Source organism: Magnolia sinica, chromosome 6 (assembly GCF_029962835.1).
Source record: "Magnolia sinica isolate HGM2019 chromosome 6, MsV1, whole genome shotgun sequence".
NCBI classification, from domain to species: Eukaryota; Viridiplantae; Streptophyta; class Magnoliopsida; order Magnoliales; family Magnoliaceae; genus Magnolia; species Magnolia sinica.
In genome coordinates this window covers 102,759,515-102,781,544 of record NC_080578.1, presented here as the reverse complement: position 1 = coordinate 102,781,544, position 22,030 = coordinate 102,759,515, and the positions used below count along the sequence as shown (strand labels likewise).

At 38.3% G+C, this 22,030-nt stretch overlaps 1 protein-coding gene across 8 annotated transcripts in view; it reads right to left on the bottom strand.

Annotated features, from left to right (window-relative positions):
• Positions 1 to 22,030, bottom strand: part of LOC131249344 (folate transporter 1, chloroplastic) — a 34,504-nt gene that overhangs the window by 1,814 nt on the left and 10,660 nt on the right. For 4 of the 8 annotated variants that reach the window (XM_058250032.1, XM_058250033.1, XM_058250034.1 and 1 more), the window contains exons 5-10: positions 15,023 to 15,116; positions 9,781 to 9,854; positions 7,266 to 7,376; positions 3,181 to 3,252; positions 3,063 to 3,083; positions 2,688 to 2,755 (exon numbers count right to left, since the gene is read on the bottom strand). In XM_058250032.1, coding sequence (XP_058106015.1) covers positions 2,688 to 2,755; positions 3,063 to 3,083; positions 3,181 to 3,252; positions 7,266 to 7,376; positions 9,781 to 9,854; positions 15,023 to 15,116 — 440 coding nt within the window. The remainder of the gene's footprint in view (positions 1 to 2,687; positions 2,756 to 3,062; positions 3,084 to 3,180; positions 3,253 to 7,265; positions 7,377 to 9,780; positions 9,855 to 15,022; positions 15,117 to 22,030) is intronic. The other 4 variants (XM_058250031.1, XM_058250038.1, XM_058250037.1 and 1 more) reach the window with 3 other exon arrangements.

Genomic DNA, 22,030 nt, shown 5'->3' with positions numbered 1-22,030 from the left:
AGTCTCTCTTGCCTGGGATGGGATAATCCATGGAGACACTCCAGCAATTGCGCAAACTCTTCAACCTCATCATCTATTAGATTCCTTCGATAGGGACGAGCCCATACCATTGCACTACATGCATAAGGACAACATCGACCTATGGATACTTCCATGTCTGGGGCCAAACTAGCTAGCCTCAGGAAGACTTCCTTTACAGGGGGTTCCCCAAACCACAAGTACTCCCAAAACCGAATCCCTCTTACCATCCCCCCAAGAGAATCGAACACCTTCCTTGACCTTGCCGGTCACACTAGTCACCCCTTTCCACATGCCCTATACATCATCAACTCCTTCACACACCAATCCGGTTTTCGCAATCCGTATTTGCTAGCTATTACCTCTCTCCATAATCTGTCTTCCTTTGTATCAAACCTCAACATCCACCTGTCAGGAAGCTTAGAATTCATAGTCTCTAGCCTTCTAACTCCCACTCCTTCCTAGTATAGCTTACACACCTCTCCCAATATAAAAGGTGAAACTTTTTCCTCTCTTCGCCCCTTGCCATAAAAAAATCCGTCCTCAAATCTCTCAAACATGTTCAGAATTTATGTTGGGCATTTCAAAAGGGACATGTAGTATAGAGGGAGGTTTGACAATGCAACCTTGATCAAAGTGAGCCTACCACCCAAAGACAAGTGCCGGCTTTTCCACTTCGAAAAGCTTTATCTCAACCTTTTCTATTACCCTATCCCATAACTTCTTCATAGGCTTTTCCAATACAAAGAGGAAGCCGAAGATATGTCAACAGGAAAGATCCTGCATGGCACCTGAACACCTTGGCAAGATTCTCCACCTCCTTGGAAGTACCCACTCCTAACAGCTCACTCTTTGCTACATTCACTTTAGATTGAGGACCACCTCGAAGCAATTGACTAATTTCCTTATGTTGTCCACCGATTCAACGTCCATGTCGCCCAATAGAATGGTATAATCAACAAACTTAAGATGCGAAATTTGAGGGCCTGTTCTTCCCACCATAAAGTCGTTGATCAACCCAACTTCTTGACCCTGACTCAACATTCTACTTGAAAGCCTTGGCCAGCACCACAGATAGAAAGGGGGCCTAAAAAATAGCCTTTAGGAGAGCCATTGGCGAGAACAGAGAACCTCACCAATCAGACACGCTCTTGTGTCCACCTCATCGACTTAGGACTACACCACAACCTACCCAACAAATAATCGAGAAACTCCCAAGTCCTAACATTCATGGTCACATGCCTTCTCTGTGTCCAGCTTACATACAATACCCTTCTTTTACCTGTAGCAGGCATCAATGCACTCATGAGCAATGAGCGTGTTGTCAAAGATTTGCCTTCCTGTTACAAAGGTTCCCTGAGACTCCAAGATCAACTTATCTAGGACCATCCGAAACCTCGTAGCCAAAATATTTGCCAATATCATCTAAGGACCTCCAACAAAACTTATAGGCATAAAGTCGCAAAGCCTCTCTACACCTTCAATCTTTGAAATAATAGCAATAAAGGATGCTCCCAACTCCGCAGACAATCAGCCTCCCTCGCTAAGTAAGATATTTGAAGACGTCCACTTTCACAACTTCCCAAAAAACTTGATAGAAGGCAATAGGAAAACCATCCAGCACTGGAGCCAAGGTCCACTGTCTCTTTGATTTCTTCCAAGGTAAAAGGTTTTTTGAGGTCTTCCACTTCCATTCGAAGAAATCTGGTTGAACGCCAAGTTATCCAATGTAAGCCTCCTCCACCCTTCAGCTTCCAACAACTTTTTGAGAATTGCACGATGACGGCACACACCTGTTGTTTATCCTCCACCATAATGCTGCAAATCCGGTCATTGCTAGCCTTGGCACTTACAATGCCATGGAAGAATTTTATATTTTTATCTCCCTCCTTTCTAACTACTCAAATTTTGTGTTTTGATCATCAAAATAGTCCTACATCTAATTTGAACTTAGTTTCTAAGCTTCCTTCATGGTTGAAATGAACAAAAAAGTGGGAAAATGAAAGAAAGTTTTTTTTTTTTTAAAGAGGTAAAATGAAAGAAATTTTGAAAATATTTTTTTTTTTTTTTTTCAAAATGAGCCCTATATAGTCGTATCAGCTTGTAATGGTGTATTGACCCTGTAGTGGTGCCAATGTGGCCCTTTTTCATAACAACCTTTTATGTAATGTCTGTTACTTCCATAAAGTGATCAACAATGTGGCCCTTTTTCATAACAACCCTTAACGTAATGGCTGTTACTGCCATAAAGTGATCATTTTTTTAATACTATGATGGCGAGGTGTCCCAATGCAGCCTGCATAACTACATGAGCAGAGTTGCTGAATTTCCGATGATTCGAGGGTTGGTCGACCATGGACCACCAAAGTATCTGGTCCCGCAGGCTGCGGACACACACAATCCAGGTGGTTCTGATCATTTCACCAGTGGGAGCACATGGGAACATATAATCAGGTAACTACATTTCCCCAATTCCAAGTTGTGCCGAATCTAAAGCAACAAGCTTGGTTTTGGGATTCTCTCCAGCTGCAGGTTTCCTTGGAAGAGAGTCAAGTTTCGCAGTGTTGTTCATGCCCCTTTTCACTAATGAATAACTCTTTATCTACCAAGAAGAACCGTTCATGGTAGTAATAAGAAATCTGCAAGGTGTTGGGTGGGAAAAATCTCACCTAACAGTTTCCTTAACGACATGCCAGCTATCCATGTATTTGGGGATTCCTTCAATGCTGGGTCTTTGCTGCAGAGCACAAGCTTTTAGCATCTCTACTAGACATTCCAAATTATGAGAAGTATGAAAATCACTCCTAGCCTCCAAGGGCTGGTTTGGACCAAATTTGGGAAGCAAAGTATTCCTGCGCTGTAGGGCCCACATTGCCAGCACAGCCTAGCTAGGTTGGTGCTTGTCCTTTTATGGGTTAGCGCCATGCAAAATGGCGATGATCACCAGCCAGGTTGGCACTGCATAGGCAGTTAGGCCCCACAAATATGCAGAAAATTTCACTGTGAATTCCGTTGTGTCCTAAGGAAAGAGTAGCAATTATTACCTGAAGGCGTGCTCGTATGACCTGAAATAACAATTCAACAGTCACCAAAATGCACATGAAAGAATTCTCATTCAGCCCTTCAAATAAGCACTAGAGCTTCTAAGCAGAGAAAAATTGCCTGATAAGGGTACGTGAACAGAATGGCAGCAATTTTAGAAGAAGCCCCCAGCACGGCATAATCAACAGAGTTCTGCAACAACAGAAGATCAATACTTTTTAACAATGATAAAAGAGGAAGAAAGTCGGCTTCCCAGAATCTGAAGCCAATATCTGGTGTCTACCCATGTTATTAATGATCTGAGAGCTTTGCTAGTAATAGACTCAGCTAAGTCAGCAACTCAACATTCAACCTGGGAGATGAACTCAATTGCATAATGGCACAATGGTTTCAGGGCCCCAGCCAAGGAAACAAACCAGTATCAGGAGTCCCACATAATACCTTTTCTCGACTTTGAGGAACAATACCAAAGAAACAGAAAGAAAAAAAAAAGGTGCATTCCATGTTTTTCCTTATTGAGAATTATTTTCTCTAACGTGAATTAATTAACTAACTAATGTATTCTCCGCATGGGTCAGCTCATTTTCCAATCATATGCTTATGTGCATAGATTGAAAACCATGCTTTGCTATCTTTCTCTGTTTCTCATATAGCATATAAGTTATTTGATGCTCCAGCAGAGTATGACTGTCTGTGTGCCTTGAACATGTAGCACGAGTAGTGCCGATACATCCCTCATGTTCGATCCGGTGAGCATTTTCAATTTCCGATCCTTTTTTTTAAAAAAATTAATGTTAAATCAGTGTCAAATGGTTACAAATCCATTGGTCTTCATGTTTTGCATGAAAAATCATGGAGTTGGAGCTTTGATTTCGATATCCATTAGTTCTTCATGTTCTCCATGTCTTTTTTTTTTCAAAATTTTCGTTCAACCAGCTATCAATTGAGATCAATTTCAAAGTATTTAGGAGTATTTGATGAAATGATCATCACATACACTCTAATTTGTTTGAGTGTAGGTGATCCAATTTGGGGGAAATTGGGAAATTTTTGAAAATTTCCCTCAAATTACTTGCAATGTTGCACTTCAAACATGAAATCAAGCATGAATGAGGGTTGATCTACTGATTCGAAGTCCTTGTCAATTTTCAGAAAATAAAAAATATTTTTTAATTAAATATAATAAAATATTTTTTTTTCTTTCAAAATTTCCTTTCAACTAGCTAGCTGCCAATTGAGACTATTTTCGAAGTATTTAGGAGTGTTTGATGAAATGATCATCACATGCACTCTGAATGTTATGCATTCAATTTGAATATAGTTACATTTGTTCAGTTAGACAACACATAGCTTAGGATCCTATACAAGGGAAACATATTATGTGCACTTCTTTTTTGAGATGTTATGATTTGAAAGTGCCTATTAAGGTCTTTTTTAACAATCCTTGAAGTTTCTTTAAAAAATTTAACCATTTTCCCAATGTTTCCTAAAAAGTGCGATAAATTACCCGATACAAACGATATGTCATGCATGATAACTGATACATATCAATATCCTGAGGATGCGATACGTAACGTGATACCGATATTTCGAACACAATGTACTTAAAGCACAAATCTTCGCCACCCCATTGTTAGATACAGTAAAGCCCCAAAATCAAATAGTATGAGACATTTGCTTGTTAAATTTACACTATCGACTATTTTTCATGCATCTAGATGAGTTTTATGGCAAATTATGCAGCCTTCAATTTCAAAGTTTTGTGGCTGAGAGGTTTCTAATCATTATTTTGTTGAAGCATGGCATTATACGTGACCTTTGATGCATCACAACTTCTCATGATGCCACATTGTTAACAGAAAGTGCATGAGTGTTTCTCTTAAATCAGTACATGTCAATTAGAGAAGTGCATTCGTGATTGTATGTGCATAAAAATTTGTGATTTATCATCTATTGCTGTCGCTCTACTCTAGCAAAAAAAAGTTGAACATCTAAAGAAATTAATAACATTTAAAAAAATAAAAATAAAAATAAAAAAACAACCCTACTTCAGTCTTTAGTCAACACAAACTTGTGCCAACATCAAGGCTCTGGGTGAAGATTTGAGCTCCCGAACCTCTGATGTCATCCTCATCCTCACCATCATAACCTCCAACATCACAAACATCATTGTTGAAAATAATTTCAAACCCACCAAACAAAGTTCATGCTCAATCAAGCAATGCTTATAATGATCTTTTTCTTTGGGATAAATGACACAGACTTCTACTTAGGTATGTTCAAAATGTAGAATAAAAGCTTCCCAGAAAAGCCAACTTATCATCATCCAAGCCTTATCCCAACTAATTGAGGTCAGCTACATGAATCCTTTTCTGACATTCCACTCTATAAGGGCCATAACTTCAATTAGACCTTAGGTCTTCAAGTCTATTCTTACTACCTGTCTACCTCTACCCATGCCCTTTTGAGCCTTCCTCTTGCTCTTTTAGAGCCTTCAACTTGCACCAACTCACTCCTAACCAGCGCAATTCTTCATCTCCACTGCACATGACCAAACTCTTTAAGTCTACTTTCCCTCATCTTCTACCCATTGGACTTACTACTTAGTTCCCTCAAATGCATTAATTTCTAAATATATCCTTCCTCCTCTTTGTGCCCATCCATCTCAACATCCTCATAGCAGATTCACTCATCCCAAGAACATGTTGCTCCTTAATTGCCCAACATTCTATCCCATAAAGCATGGCTGGTGTTATAGCTATCCTATAAAATTTCCCCTTCAGTTTGATTGGTATGCAGCGATCACATAAAAACTCCAAAGGCACACATCCACTTCATCTGTCCATCTTTAACTCTATAAGCAACATCCTTCTAAATCTCTCTGCTTTCATCAATTGTCGAGCCAAGATATCAGAAGTGGTCATTTTAGGAAACTTCTTGGTCAACAATCTTAATTAATTCCTCATTTCCACTCCTATTGTTACTAAGGGGGTTGTTTGTTTTCCATTTACATATGTAAATGGTGGTAAATGAGGGCAGAAAAATAATCATAACTTCCCAAAGCAATTCATGCGAGGTGATGTTGACAGCTACTACCTTTTGACACTAACACCGAGGAGGAGAAAAAATTATGTAGGGCCCACCTTGATGTATGTGTTTGATCCATGCCGTCCATCCATTGTACCAGCTCATTTTAGGGAATTACAAAAAAAAAAAAAATTTAAAAATGAGAAAGGTCCAAAGCACAAGTGGACCACACCACTTGAAACAGGGGGAACTGAATGCCTACCGTTGGAAACTTCTTTGGGGCCACAGAAGTTTTGGATGAAGCTGATATTTGTGTTTTCAATTCTTTCATGTTTGTCTGGCCTTATGAACAGGTTCGATCATCGATAAACGTGACTATGGACCCTAGAAGGTGTGGTCCACTTGATCTTATAATGTCTCTCATTTTTGGGCTCAAGCACTAAAATAAGCTAAAATGGATGGAAGGTGTGGATCAAACAGATACATCATGGTAGAACCAACATATTTCACTCATGCAATCCCCATCTGTTTTTCAAAAAGGCAAATCTGAAAATTGAGGCATAAATACACAGTGGTTCCCCTTTCTCCCAAACAACATTCAAAAGGTACTATTACTCATTTACCACCATTTATGATGGTAAATGAGAAAACAAACACCCCCTAAGATTGCACTCCATATACTCTGTTTTAGTCTGACTAAATTTAAATCCTTTAGATTCAAAAGCACTCCTACATAAATCGAGCTCTGTGTTTACACTCCACACCCTCCCTCATCTTGTCAATCAAAACTATGTCATCTGTAAACAACATACACCATGGGATCTCGTCTTGCAAATGCCTTATTACCTTGTCCAAATCAATATAGTCAAGTGTTTAAGTCTTAAATCAGATTTTCAAATTCAGCTACTAAAGTGAGTCAGTTAGCAAAACCACAGTATAAATCTCAAATAGATACTCACTTGCTAATTAGAACATTATTTTTGCTTTTAATTACAATAAAAGGGCCCAAGAGTAGATGCTTTGCTCTTCAAATTCAAGATCCAGTACTAGCTCTACAAATGTTTTACTATCTCAATGACAAACCTCAATATGGATCCATGAATAAAACATGTACCAGAATCTGAAAACATTCATTTCATATGGTAAATAAAAGAAGACAAGGGATTATAGGAATTTACCAATAATTTATCCTCACGTGCCCGATTTCCCTTCCCTTGATTATGTTTAAAGCGGACAAAAAGTTTACGGAGTTCCTCATAAGCTGTGAACTGAATAGCACCATGAGATACCTAAGGAATCGTTGCACCAATAAAAAGCATATCATTTTTTTTTCTAATGTGTTGCATATCAAGATTTCTTTTACACTCAACCTTGAATAAAAGTGTGCTTGTCTTGGAAAGCAAGAGCATGGATGATACCAGACTTTAAAGTGTTCAGATACAGAAGATGTTCAGCTGTTCAAGCATGTGGGTATCAAGTTGCTTTCTTAAGAGAGAGAGAGAGAGAGGAAAAAAAAAAGATAATTAAAGGATTAAAGAAGTCTAACAAGCAACAAAATATTAAGATCTAGCAAGGCAACGGATAAGAGTTCTCTGGTACTAGGATGGATCAATTTGCAATTCTAATTAGCATTATAGTTTCTAGTTTCCAACTCAGCATAGTCAAATTACAAATCAACTTACGAGTTATAGTTAGACAAAAGGACATTTTGCAATGTAAACTTCCATAACTTACAAGTTCCAACTCTAACCATTCAAGAAGTCTCATACCCACAGTCGAAGATAGATTGATACATAGAATCACAAAAAACGCCAATGACATTATGTAATGAGTTAGGTTCTGCAGATAATAACATCACAAAGCTCAATGTGAAATGAAATCTGGAATTATGCATGGTAGCGGCACTCACTCCCTCTGGTTCTTGTGCCATGGCCACCTATTGCATTCACTCTCTCATTGGAATCAGAATCCAAAAGTCTCTTTCTCATCTCTGAAAACATGCTTTCTAGCTTTGCCAATAAGCTTAGACATTTTCTTACACTCCACACTCTGAGTGAAAAGGAACTAAGAATGCACCATAAAATGTTGTGAGCACTCATCTCACCTCTTTTCTTTTCTTTTCTTTTTTCCCTAACTCCACTTTTTGTTCTTGGGAGGTATGGTAATAGGTTGCCCTCAAAGAGGTAGCACCCGTCAAACCACTGGCCCCTATTGCTGCAGCACTCAATTAAGCTGTTTTGCTGATCTCATATTTTCATCTTCTCACTGACACATGCTATAGAAAGGGGACAAGGCTTCATACAATGGGGAATGTGTTTGGGAAGGGGTGATGAAAACATGGTGAGGAATTGGGTCCATTTATCAGTGGAAGATGGACATGGAAATAGCAGGTGCACACATCTTTGTTTGAAGAAATCATCTTCCCTTTGTTATAAATGTCTTGCCTCGTTTTTCACCCTATGTTTGTAACCCCAACTATTGTTTCTTTCCTCACAGTTATTCTTTTAACAGAAATGCTCCAGTGCTCTCAGAGCACTATAAGTTATAGTGCTCCTAGTAGCATCGGTCACTTAGTCCAATTGATTGATCAGAACTGCATGTTAAGTCCACACACATTTCATGGGCCACCATGAAAAAATTGTGGTGATCAGATGCTTCGATCATCCTTAATTTGACCTTATTTTCTATAGCCATCCCTTTTCCAAGGCATGGATGGTATGGTTATGATTGCCTAGCGAAAGGATTCTTTGGAATCATAAACAATCCATGATTGGTACTAATTATCAAATTGTTGATTGGACCTATTTTTGCGTAAGTAATCATGACAATCCATATTTAAGGCCATTGACAAATGGTTAACATTTGTCAGCATGGAGTGATGTTTGCATTTAGACAATGAAATGTGCTTTCGACCTAATGAACAGTCTGGATCAATGGATTGGACTAAGTATCCCAGCATAACTAGGAGTACTATAACTTAGAGGGATTGAGAACACTAGAGCATCTCTCTTCCTTTAAATAAACAAATTTATGTAACAAGGATGCCCTGTTCTCTAAAAAAGATTGCTATGTCAAACATGGTGAACACAAGTTGTAAAACTATAACGAAAAAGCCATGGTTTGCCCTTTGTTATTGTAATTTATCAATATTAATACATTATAATATAACTCAAATTTAGTTGTAGTCTTGTAGATACATCTTCAGTATATTATTTGTTCTACCCTTCTACCACCGATACATTTTCTATATGTTATGGACTAAATTTGCATAATAATACAGTTTTGGCTTTTCGATATTATTATATATCTATATGGACATGTGAAGCCAACCTCAAATAACTAGGGCAAAGCTACCATTGCTGATAACAATGATCATCTTTATTCGGATGTGTTGAGTCAGCTTCTCCAAGTTCCCTATGTCTAACACCTCATGTCCATGTCCAACAATGAAACACATGCAATGCTACATAGTTACAAATTTAATAAGAAAATACACAGACAACATTCCAACTCAAACATCTATTGATGAAAGAAATCAAACAATTGTAAAGCAGTTCCAAAGGAAATCATCAGTTTAATTTACTTGTATGGCCAACGACATTGAACCAAAAAGATAGAATGTGTTGAAATAAAATGATTGTCATTTCTATTAGCAACGTCTAGCAAAAGATGGTGTATAATCGAGTAACTTACAAGTAAAAGGCTAGGCCCAACCCCTTTATAAAGTGCACGCCACCCTTCCTCTTTCATAATGGTTCGCAAAGCATCTGATAGTAGAAACATGTGATGGAACGATTACAAGGTAGATAATCTTGTCATGTACTTACCAATCCAAGCAAAGGACATGCCTTTTGTTATAACACAATTTTACAAAATAAATATGGTACGAAACTGACTATATGCTCTTGAAGATCTACCATGATCTAGATCTGACAGTAGGATTGCAAAGAACAACCCATGACCTCAAACAACAGATAGATCCACTAATAATCACAAATACAGCATGAATAATAGCAGGAGAGTTTCAATGAACTCAACAATGAGTAGAGTACCCACATAAGAATGCATTGATTCCACAAAATCTATGATTTGCAAGAGTTCCATAAGCATCCAACCATGGGAAAGCATTGACCAAAATGACATCGACCAATATTTAATGTTCCCAATGGTTTAGTAGACCAATACCAACTAAACTTGTGATGTGAGATCCCTGACTGAATTACTATACAAATAGTAACCAGTTTTCCTAAAAAACCATGTAAATAACTTAATATTCGTTAAAGAAAATGCCCAATGAACCAACCAAAAACTCGAAAGCATTGAGAAACAGTAAATACCTAAGTATAACTTAAACTGAAGCTGCCAACTTCAACAAACTCCCTTGTTAACTCAGAACTGAGTGAATCACAACTTACAGTCTGTAGGCATTCATAGTTCACCACACATTCGTGGAATTAATGAACCATAAATTCTCCCACAGGTTAATCAAATCACCCATATTTGATATTTCCTTCCATGTAAATTCATCGAAAATTGTGATCCTCAACCCTTTAGATGACCCAAAGCAAGGTTACCTGGATTGTGGGTCACTTTGTTACGTGGTACAGGAACAGGCATGCAGTACGCTACTTCCTCCAATACATGGTACAGGAACCGGCATGCGGTACTCTACTTCCACCAATACATGGTATGCTCGGGGTAGGATCATGTGTGTCACTCCAATAAATACATTGTGTATGCACACGGTTTTATATGAACTCGTCTTATGGTCTATATATGAAATGATGAATGTTATTATTACATACCCAGCATGCTTAGTGTTATGTTATAACTAAATAAATAGAAGTATAAACCTCAAAATTGTAAATATAAATTCAAATTAACTTAGTACAAAAGGTAAGAATATTGAACCATAATTTCAGGTCGCTAAAAATAGCAATTGGATCGCAAATGACCCATCATCCGATCGCTCAATCCGGAATGGAAAACGTGTGAGTTTTGCGTTTTAAGTAACATGGTCCCAAAGCTCATAAGCTTGCTTCTGAAGGAAATATGAAGTGATGAACAAGAGAAGATTTGGGAAAGAATGACTACCATAAGAAACAATGTAAAAGAATGCCAAAAGACCACCAAAAAAAGTGGCGTATTCCATTTGGGTTTTGGTTTGGCCTAATTTTTCGGGCATACCTTCATTCTAGTGTGGGGAGCACCTTATGAATGGGTTTGGATGACACACACACATGCACCCACCCACCCGCACATGCACACGCGCACACATGAGCGTGCACCATGGTTAGACCCACACACAATCAATGTTCAAAGTATCAATATCTTTACATGTATCGATGACCGGGAATGCGGAAACATATATCGATATTGCCGATACCAGAAAAACATTATTGACCAAGGGAAACATTGGAAAAAGGTAGAATTTTCAATGAAACTTCAAGACATGTTAAAATACACATGTTTACACATTTAAGAATCAAAATACTGCAAAAATTATACATAATGAGTTTCCATTTAATAGGGGCCTAAACCATGTGTTGTTAGGAAAAAAAAAAAAACAGTGCAAGTATAACCACAATGGGTCCATATCTTTCAAATACCATACAACATAAGCAATACATCCACATACCAAAGAGAAACAACTTGATTTTTTCTTCCATTTTTACTAATTTAAAATTACAAAGAATATGATTGTATTTCGGGAAAGAATGAAAATTTGTAGCCAATAGATAGATCAGCCAATACTCATGAATATACAAAATTTCAACATTAACTAACATTGAAAAAAATACATTTTCCGATAGAACTTTTTTAAAAAATAATAATAATAATTAAAATTTTGAGAAAAGGATTGGCCAATCAATAAACCGGCCCTCACTAATGAATATATCAAGTTTGCACACATCTATTCTCATTTTGAGGGGTAAAATGGAGGAAATTTGGTTCTCCCAATTCCCCCCTTTTTTTCATTCAAATGTTGATTTATTCACCACAAATCCATGTCCATGCATGAGATTCATGCATAGACATGGATTTCCATTTCAATTCATCCTAAAATTTGGAAAAAAAAAAATTAAAGATTTTTCTTCACCTTTGCATTTCAACCCGTCTCCACTTGGAGTCAAGATTTCTCCCCGAAATTCTAGCTTTGATTCAATAAAAACGAAATGAAGTGGTCAAAATCACCTAAGAAACAAATTCCATGAAAAAAAACCCATAAAAACAATGATTTTTTATTTTTATTTTTTTGGGTGGGGGGGAGGAGGATTTTTTTTTTTTAGATTTTATCGCGGATTTCCGAGAGTCTTTAACATTGGCAATAATATCAATAGTATCAGCAATACCAAGGAGAACTTATAATTTGGTCATTCCAAAATATTGGCGATATGATATTATTGCCAAAATATCACCGTATAAAGGTGTCACATACCATTATGTTAATGAAAATATCCGCGATGTCTAAGAATTTTGAGTTTAACTGGGGTTATGGCATTGTCGGCCCGACAATACCAATATTATTGGCAATAATATCAATAATATCGCTAATAATTGTAATACTACACAATTTGAAAATTTTCTATCATAGGCATCCTCCCTCATCCGTACCTCTTGTGGCCCACCTAAGTTTTGGTTGCTCATGGCCAAACATGAGAGAGCAAACCCAATGGTTATGATGGATTTCAAAGACATCACAGTGGAGTCCACACAACCATCATCTAGGTGAGTCATACGAGGAATAATACGGCCCATATCACCGCGAATTGGACAAGTCAGACTGAGTCGGCCAATATGAGGGCATTTCGAGCCAATTCACCCCCATGTAATGGTTCCCGTGGAGTGTACCAGATCCCCAAGGACTGAAACATATCAACCGATACGTACTGGTTTTGACCAATACTTAAACAATGGGATACACCCTCAACAAGACCAATTTACCGAAAAACTTCAATTTTTTAGCATAATCGACTTTAGTATGACAGTGATAAATGTGTTCTTTAGGCCTTAAGGATTTCTCTCTCGTGAAATTGTCTCATAAAAACATTACCTTCTCCTTGATGATGTCCCAAAAGTTTTAGAAGAATGTCATGGTAAAGCCATCAATGCCTGGCACCTTGTCTCTGTCCATTTCCCCCACTGCTTCACAAACCTCCACAAATTCTCTCTAGCCACTAAATTGCATCCTAAGATAAGGAATTAAAATTCAATCATCCAGTAACAGTCATCTAAAATCATCTCCGGATTATGGTGTTTGCAGAACTCTTTTTTTTACTTTCTTTCTTTTGTTTGGATAGGATCCTCCACTAACGTTCCTTAAATTTAAAGTCATTGTATGTAACTATGTTCGTGTCTCCCATTTTCCATATTAAGAAAGAGCTTACTATTCTTATTCCCCTCCTTTAGCCATGTGGAATTGGACTTTTGTCTACACACCACTTCGTCCCTTTTCAAGACATTCTGATATTCAAAATTTAGCACCTCCTTGTTCTCCCTTTCTACTTCCATCAACTACTGCCTCTTTCCTCCATTTTGTCCAGGATATCTAGTTCATTTAGGGTTTCTTTCTAAGGCCATTTGCACCAATTAAGTTGTTCTACTCCCTTAGCTTCGATTTAATGAAATGCAACTTCTTTAATACCTGACACCCACCCACCCTTCAAGCCAGCATTCTTCCCTCCCATGGTTTTAAAAATCAGATATAATATGACCATGTCGTCCACCTTATACAAGATACATGGGTGAATTGACCAACCTAGAAAAAATTGGCTGGTATTGTGGTGTGTGTATGCCATCCAACCTGTCCAACACTGTCACTCCACCATGAAAATGGGATTCCCCAACATCAAGCCAATCCAACCATCATGCGGGCTACCATGTGTAATTGGAAGTTTTTGGGTAGTTGTCCATTGTTTTCTATGGTGGTGGGGCTGACTAATGATTAGAATGGCTGGATTTTTTGGTAGTTATTTATAAAAGAAGGGGACCAATCCAACTGGCCTTCCCCCCTCCCTTTATCATATTTTATACCAAATTTCATTTTCATTTACTTATTTTGGAATCATTTCTGAAAGAATGGGACCCAGTCCAACCATCAGCTTTGAGGAGCTATATCCAAACCATATTAAGTAAGAAATGACCCTTTGTGCAACTGTAAACCCCATACAATTGCATATACATGGGAGTTTGAGTGGGAGAACTTTGCTGTTAAGATTTCCTTATTTGTAGCTTTCCTTATTGCAAGATTTATATTTTGACTTAGTTTAGGAAAGACTATGTGGAGCTATCAATCTATTTAAGGACTTGTCAGATGGTTGTGTAGAGCCAAATGTTTTCGGCTTTTGAAGGGATGCATGATTTTATTTTTTTTATTTTTCATTTTTTATGAATAGATGTCCTTCTTTTTGTTTCTTGAGACTACAAACATTATTTAGAAGTGAGACTCTTGTAAAACACTAGGAGTTGAGACTCTTCTAGGTTCCTTGGTGGGACTCACACCTGTCTTCCTATTTTCTATTTTTCATTTAGTGACTACTGCCATTGGAGAAATTAAGAAGTGAATGAAAACATTTGAAGCATCTATGGTGGAATTTCTTCTTCAAATTGGTATGCATCCTATTGTTCTTCAAGTAGATTCAAATTCGGTCTTTGGTTACTTCACCAGACTCCATCAATGTCTAAAAAATAAGGTTCCCAAAACCAAGATGAGGACCAAATTAACATCGCCCAGTCAGCTGTAAAAACAAGTAAATCATATGACCAATCAAAAGATTAGTATTTAATTTTCGTGGGATGAAACCTTTACCACATCCATGTACTTAAATCATATGGGAGGAGTCATTGCCTAGAACTCTTCGGTAATCTGATTATCGCTTAATAGAAGGTAACTAAGAAATTTCATAGAAAGTTAATCTCAAGTTATGGAACAGACCAGAAAACCCAGAATAAGGTCGATTTTGATGATGAGGTGTCTGAAGCTGCAGTCTTGTTTTGATGAGCCAAATTGGATTTGTAAACAAACATACCTGAGAAGGTACAAGAAAATTTACGATTTCATTACAAACTAGCTTGAAGCTTAAAAGTTGATTCACCTAAATATTACGTGACGTGATAAAGAACATTTAATGTAAAGAAAGAAGAATCCAATAAGGCACTAGGCAAGACAGATGCATGAACTAAGTAACATGTGAGATCAGATAACCGAATTAAGATATTTAACAAAAAAACACAAATGTCGCTATATTCATCACAAATATCATGAAAATCAAAAGAAAATCATGCGTAATCCTAGCCTAAGCTACGAACATCATAACATAAGATCATTAAATAAAACAAAACTAGGATCTAATGGATGTAGGGACATCCAATTAGCATAGGGTATAGTCTATTTTAAAATAGGAAACCTAATACAACCTAGGGTGAAAATTAGAGTTTGGGTAATTTGGGAAAGTAGGAAAATTAGGAATTTTAGGTTAGGGTTAGGGTTTCGGGGATGTAAGAAAGGGATTTCGATATAATGATGGTCGGAAACCAAAAGGGGCAAGTGGGATTCACACGTGTGACCGTACGGTCACACGTGTGGCATGGGAGGATGGGTTTAGGTCTATTAGGATTTGGATTGTGGATGGGTATGAGAAAGTTGGGTTTGGAAGAAAACGAATATCTGGAATGGGGGAGAATGACGAACCTGAAGAAAATACTTGGATGGGGGAGAAGAGAGAAGGTGTGGGGATAGATGGAGACATCGCACCTCCGTTGATGAAGATTAGCCTCGCACCAATCTTTCTTTCAAATCACATGGAAGTATCTTCAAATCACATGAAGATGAGAGAAGAAAGCAAGAGTTTTTCTCTTCTTCTTTTTTTTTTTATAGATCCAAGAAGTTTCAAAATTACAATAATCCCCGTCTTGGAATTTTTAACGAAAATAACCCTAGTCTAAATAAAATCAACTAAAACACTCATAATGCGTCCAAATATAAAATAATTTAAAAAAAATGAGTCCTAAAATATGATTAAGTCTAAAAATGATATTGACGATCAACGATCAATGGCCCGATCATGTGATCCATGCGATCCAATGGCCCGATCACTGTGTCCCTCCGATCCAACGGTCTGGATCACTTCATAAAGTAACCCATATGCATCTTCCCAATATAGGGTCTTCCAGATGCTCGCACATGCACATGGGGTCTTCAGCGCGATCACGGGTACTCACCTAGCTACAGGGAAATCGGTGCGGCCCGACTCCTCCTCTGATACGTACGTAAGGGTGTACGTGACGTGATGTCCTCATCAGGCACCATTCATACAAGCTCGCAGTTAACTCAATACTTCAGTTCATGCAAAAGAGCATGTGATTAAATTTCGCTACAGAGTTTATTAAATTGAGGCACAAGAAATCACAATATTCAATAACTAAGACCTGGAATGCCACAGGAAACTAAACAGCAATGCCATTATATTGTCTCAGTTCTCTTATTATTTACTTGCACATTAAGCGTATTGCAAACATCAATATTGCATGGATGTGTGGGTGTAGTTCAAATCAGCATGTTTGACACCATGCTTCCATGATAGACATTGAGAATCTTGACTAGGTGAATAGCTCTGGACACCGGGGGTTATCATCTGAACTAACATGCAACTATGATCATGTTAACGTTCACATTCAGAAGTGCATTCAAATGTGAGCTGAAGATGCAATAACCTGCCTTCTAGAGTCCCCTATTAACACCAAGTAGAAAGACTTCACAGAGGATTTGTTCCCCTTGGCACCAGCACAATTCATCCCTTTCCCTCAATGACAAATAGCACCCATTCAAGCTCTCTGCAAGGCAAACAAATTTGTGTCTTCATTGTTTAGAGCCCTCCTAAATACCTAATGAGGACGTGAACTACCTAATGTTGATGGATCGGGCTGATTTACTTGCTGAGGAGTTTTGGCATAGATTAGAGCATAGAAAGGGAGCCAAATATGTTCCATAATGGGCCAAACACGTAGACCCGTCAATGGACCATGCATTATAGCACCCATGGTACACTTCTGGGCCCACAAAAGGATCTTTTGGTGACATTTTCCTTAAGCAACTATTTTTTTTTTTAACGAATTTTAACTTATTTTGCTTTGCTTATGTCTTAATTAAGCAGATAGGGGTATTTTAGTCTTTTTCTTTTAAAATAAGATTGTAGCTTGTAGGGCTGAGATTATAACATACAACCCATAGTTTATGCTTGATGTAAGGCCCATATTAGTTATAGGGCTTTTCCTTTGTTCCCTTTCATAAAAAAAAACTCAATAAATAAATAAATCATTTAATAACTTTTGAGACATTTTCTTATCTTTTCTACAAGCATTGAGCTACGGTTTGTGTAGTTGCATGTTTGCACACGTGGGGTGTATGATCCAAGCCATCAAAACTAGTGAGAGCTTTGATTATTCGCCGGTTCTTGCATTTTTTTTCATTTCGTTTCTAGCAGAAGAATCTCTATTCTTGGATTGGGTGTGTTTGAGCATGATTTGGTCTTAGGATTAATACAACTGCGTGTGGTTGACGATTCTCATTTGTTGGCTACACCAAATTTGGTATCAAAGCCTTTGCTTCCACCATTGTTTCGTTCTTGCATGAGCTTCTTATCCTACTATAATACCGCGTAGAGGTAGAGGTTGTGGTGCACGAAGAATGGAAGAAGAAGACACAGATCCAGTAGAAGAGAGATTTTCCATGTTAAAAAAGAAAATGCATACCATCTCCCAACACTCGTTACACTATTAGCAAGGAATGAACCACCGACTCGAGAAAACGATGACAATGAGTCGAGTGGGAGTGACATTAACCCGCTCTATCTTAAGCTCCTTTTGTTGAGCCGCAAGGAGCAAGAAGGATTATTATGACCAAAGTAGGGAGTTGGAAGTGAAGGTAGAAATCCCTGAATATCATAATTGCATGCACGATCCAGATTGGATTGATGTTGTGGAGAGGATCTTTGATTACAAAGATATGAATGAAGCAAAAACTGTGAAAATAATTGCCATGAAGTTGAAAGGTAGAGCTTCAGAGTGGTGGAAACAGGTTAAGGCCACCTGAGAAAGGCATGGAAAGTCCAAAGTGAAAACGCGGGAGAAGATGAAGTCTCTCATGAAGGAAGCTTTTCTACCCATCGACTACGTGCAATCTCTTTTCTAGGGATTACAACATATCCGACAAGGGGATAGGACCGTAGAAGAATATGCGGAAGAGTTCCATCATCTAGTGGCCCGAAATAATTTATCCGAGACCGAAGAGCAACTGGTTACTCGTTTCATGGATGGGTTACAGCCCAATGTTGCAGATTAGTTGAGAATTCAACCAGTGTTTACTATTGCAAAAGTTTGTAGACAAGCCACCTTATTTGAAAAGAAGACCAAAGCCAGGTATGGTCGTATGAAAGCTTCTAAACGTTCCACTAGTATCGCAGGTAACAGTAGTAAGCCTACAAAGAATTCAAGACGGGCCAAAAATATCACTCCAGCGCCTGACTCACGAGTTTCGAACGACGAGACAACAGGACAAACAAGTCAGAAAAATATCTGATGCTACAAATGCAATGGAATTAGGCATATTTCCACTTAATTAGGCAATGACAAGTTAATTTGGCCAACAGTTCCAAAGTAGTTGTGGAGGAACAATCAATTGACAATGCAAGTGAGGCCATAAAGGTAACACATGGTGCGGATTATGATACTAACATTGGAGACAAGGAATATATGGTGATGGTCCATAAACGTTGGTGATTCAAAATGCTCTTCTTACACCCAAGTCTCTTAAGGAAGATGATTGGTTGCAGACTATCTTCTATACAAGTTGCACAATGAATGGCAAAGTCTGTGAGGTGATCGTCGATAGTAGCAGCTATGAAAATGTCATCTTTGAAGATGTAGTATAAAAGCTCCAGTTGAAGAACGAGAGACATCCAGTTCCATATAAACTTGCTTGGTTTAAGCAAGGTAATGAGATAAAGGCTTGTCGTTGTTATTTAGTTTCTTTCACGATTACTAAAACCTATCATGCCAATGTGTGGTGCGACGTAGTCCAAGGGATAGATGTGTGCCACATATTATTGGGTCAACCATGGCGGTATGACCGGCAGGCTATTCTCGATGGATGGAAAAATATATGCACCTTCATGAAAGATAATCAGAAAATAGTATTAAAACCCATAAGAGAGGGGCTCCAGGGGAAACCGGCAACCATGGGGGAAGTCAGCCTTCTATCCCATGCAAGGTTTGCAGCAGATAGATGACGTCAGAAGGCGATTTTCGAAGAGGGAGATCTAGTGTGCGCCCTACATGCAGAAAAAAAAAGGTTCGCGGTGGGCACTTACAACAAGTTAAAGCAAAAACAAAAAAAATAAATAAATAAAATGAAGCGGATTAACGACAATGCATATCGCACTGAGCTACCACCTGGGTGAACACTTTTAATGCATTCAATGTTGTTGATCTTAACCATATAAAGCAGCGGATAGCAAATCAAACTCGAGGTCGAGTCCTTCCCAATCTAGAGAGGATGATGAGAATATGGATTGCATAATGTTGATTGATTGGGCTGATTTACTTGCCAAGGAGTTTGCACATGGATTAGAGCGTGGAAAGGGACCCAAATATGTTCCATAATGGGCCAAACCCATAGACCCATCAATGAACCACACATTATCGCACTTATGGTACACATTTGAGCCCACAAAAGGATCTTTTGGTGGCCTTTTCCTTGTACGATTTTTTGTTTATTTTTGGACAAATTTTAGCTTATTTTGCTTTGCCTATGTCTCACTTAAGTAAACAAGGGTGTTTTAGTATTTTCCCTTTAAAATAAGATTATCATTATAACATATAGCCCATAGTTTATACTTGATGTAAGGCCCGGATTAGTTCTAAGGCTTATCTTTTGTTCTCTTTCATATAAAACTCAATAACAAAAATTGTCCAACAGCTTTTAGGACATTTTCTTATCTTTTCTACAAGCCTTGGGCTAGGGTTTATGCAATTGCATATTTGCACAAATGGGGCGTATGATATAGGCCATCAAAACTGGTGATAGCTTCGATTATTCGTTGGTTATTGCATTTTTCCTTTCTTTTCTAGTAGAAAAATCTCTATTCTTTCATTGGATATGTTTGGACATGATTTGGTCTTAAGGATTGATGCAACTATGTTGGTTGACGATTCTCATTCATTCGCTACACCAATACTAGGGCCCAAACCAACCATTTCTATTATAGGCCAGGGCGACCATAATCTCTTTCTCGAAAAACAAGAAAACACTTAGAACAAAATGTTCTGTTACACCACACATCTTACAAAACTAGGTGCACGCCCCATCTCTAATTTTCCCCTCTATTGTCTTAGAAAATTCCCTTATTTGGAACACCACTGTCCAAAGCTCATAAGCTTCATATTGAGAACAAGGCTTTTGCATACCACTTCCCTGGATGAGCCACGTAATTTATCCATATACCATGGTTCAATCTTTTATTGCCTTCATAATAATTGCCAGAGTATGAATGTTTTTCTCCTTTTAATTCCTTCATCCATCTATCCATGCACCATGCATGATGCAGATGAATGTATGTGTATAGACATCATGCAGTCAATAGGGCCTTGCTTCAACATACAATTCTAAATAAAATTGCATTGTGACCTGGTATTAGTGCTCTAATCCAACTTTTTCCAATACCCGACAGGTACAAGAAATTCATATGCTCCACGGATAGAGCAAAAGGTGGTGTTGGTTAGAGCAAGTTGCCCAATTCTATTACCAGACATAAGTTGGAGAAGCTCATCCAAAGCTAGAGCCTTTTTCAGAAAATGTGGACAGTGCTCCCGAGACTTTATTGATGAATAAAATTAATTACAAATAGAGTAGGAGGACCATGGAAGCTGACCTTAAATCAAAATATCAAATACAATAAGAAACAATGCCAAAAAGAATTATTTTCTAATATCAAACAAGCCAATGCCATCCCAGAATAAGTTCATCTTAGTTGACTAAGCTAAAATAGACCGCTGATGGAAAAATGTATTAGACAGAGTCACAACCCCAGTTACCAAGATCATCCACCACTTTGCTGGAAAAAGTTGCGAGATATGGGTTACCAAAATGTATCGCACAAAGACTCAAGCTTGGTCAGTAAATGCCTGGAGAAAGTTGTGAGTAACAGGGGTAAATATCGATCGGGAGGAGGAACATTTCAGGATGAACCTTTGAAGGATGGACAAAATCAGGAAGTGCTTGACTCCAGTGTGTGCTAAGTCTTCAGGGAAAAAGCAGAAGGGCCTCAGAGAACTCCATAACCTGAAGTCAAGCATAAACTATTGTAAAAGGTCAGCAAAATCTGAGGAGAAGGATTGAGCGGGACCACGGCAAGCATGCAAGGGCTCGACAAGTTCATTGACGGGTCGGGCCTCATTCACCTCCCAATGCAAGGTGCTAAGTTCACATGGTCCAATAATCAGGAGCCTTGATGATGTGCAGTGCAGGCTTGACTGATTTTTGTTTCTCTCTGATTGGGAAGGTTTGTTCCCTAAAGAAGACCTGTCAACTCTCCAGAAGATGGTGTAGGACCATGACCCTATGTGTTTGCCCTAGAATCTTGAACCATGCAGCCCTTGGCCTTTCAATTAGAACTGATGTGGTGCAACCCATCCAGAGCTGTAATTGCTAATCAAGGATAGGTGGTGGTCCTTCATGGTGGAAGGGTCCTAGGTGTTCATCTCAATACCAAGTTGCAGTTGCTGAAGGAGAAACTGAAAGCTTGGAGAAAAGTTGTATTCAGACTTCAGAGATACGCAAGCTTCCAAACTAGCTCTCCAGCAGGAGATGGCGACTCTGAATAGGGAAAAGGAAGAGCTCAGTGGGCTAATCCCTGATAGAGTGGCTAAGGAGGAGGCAGTGGACCAG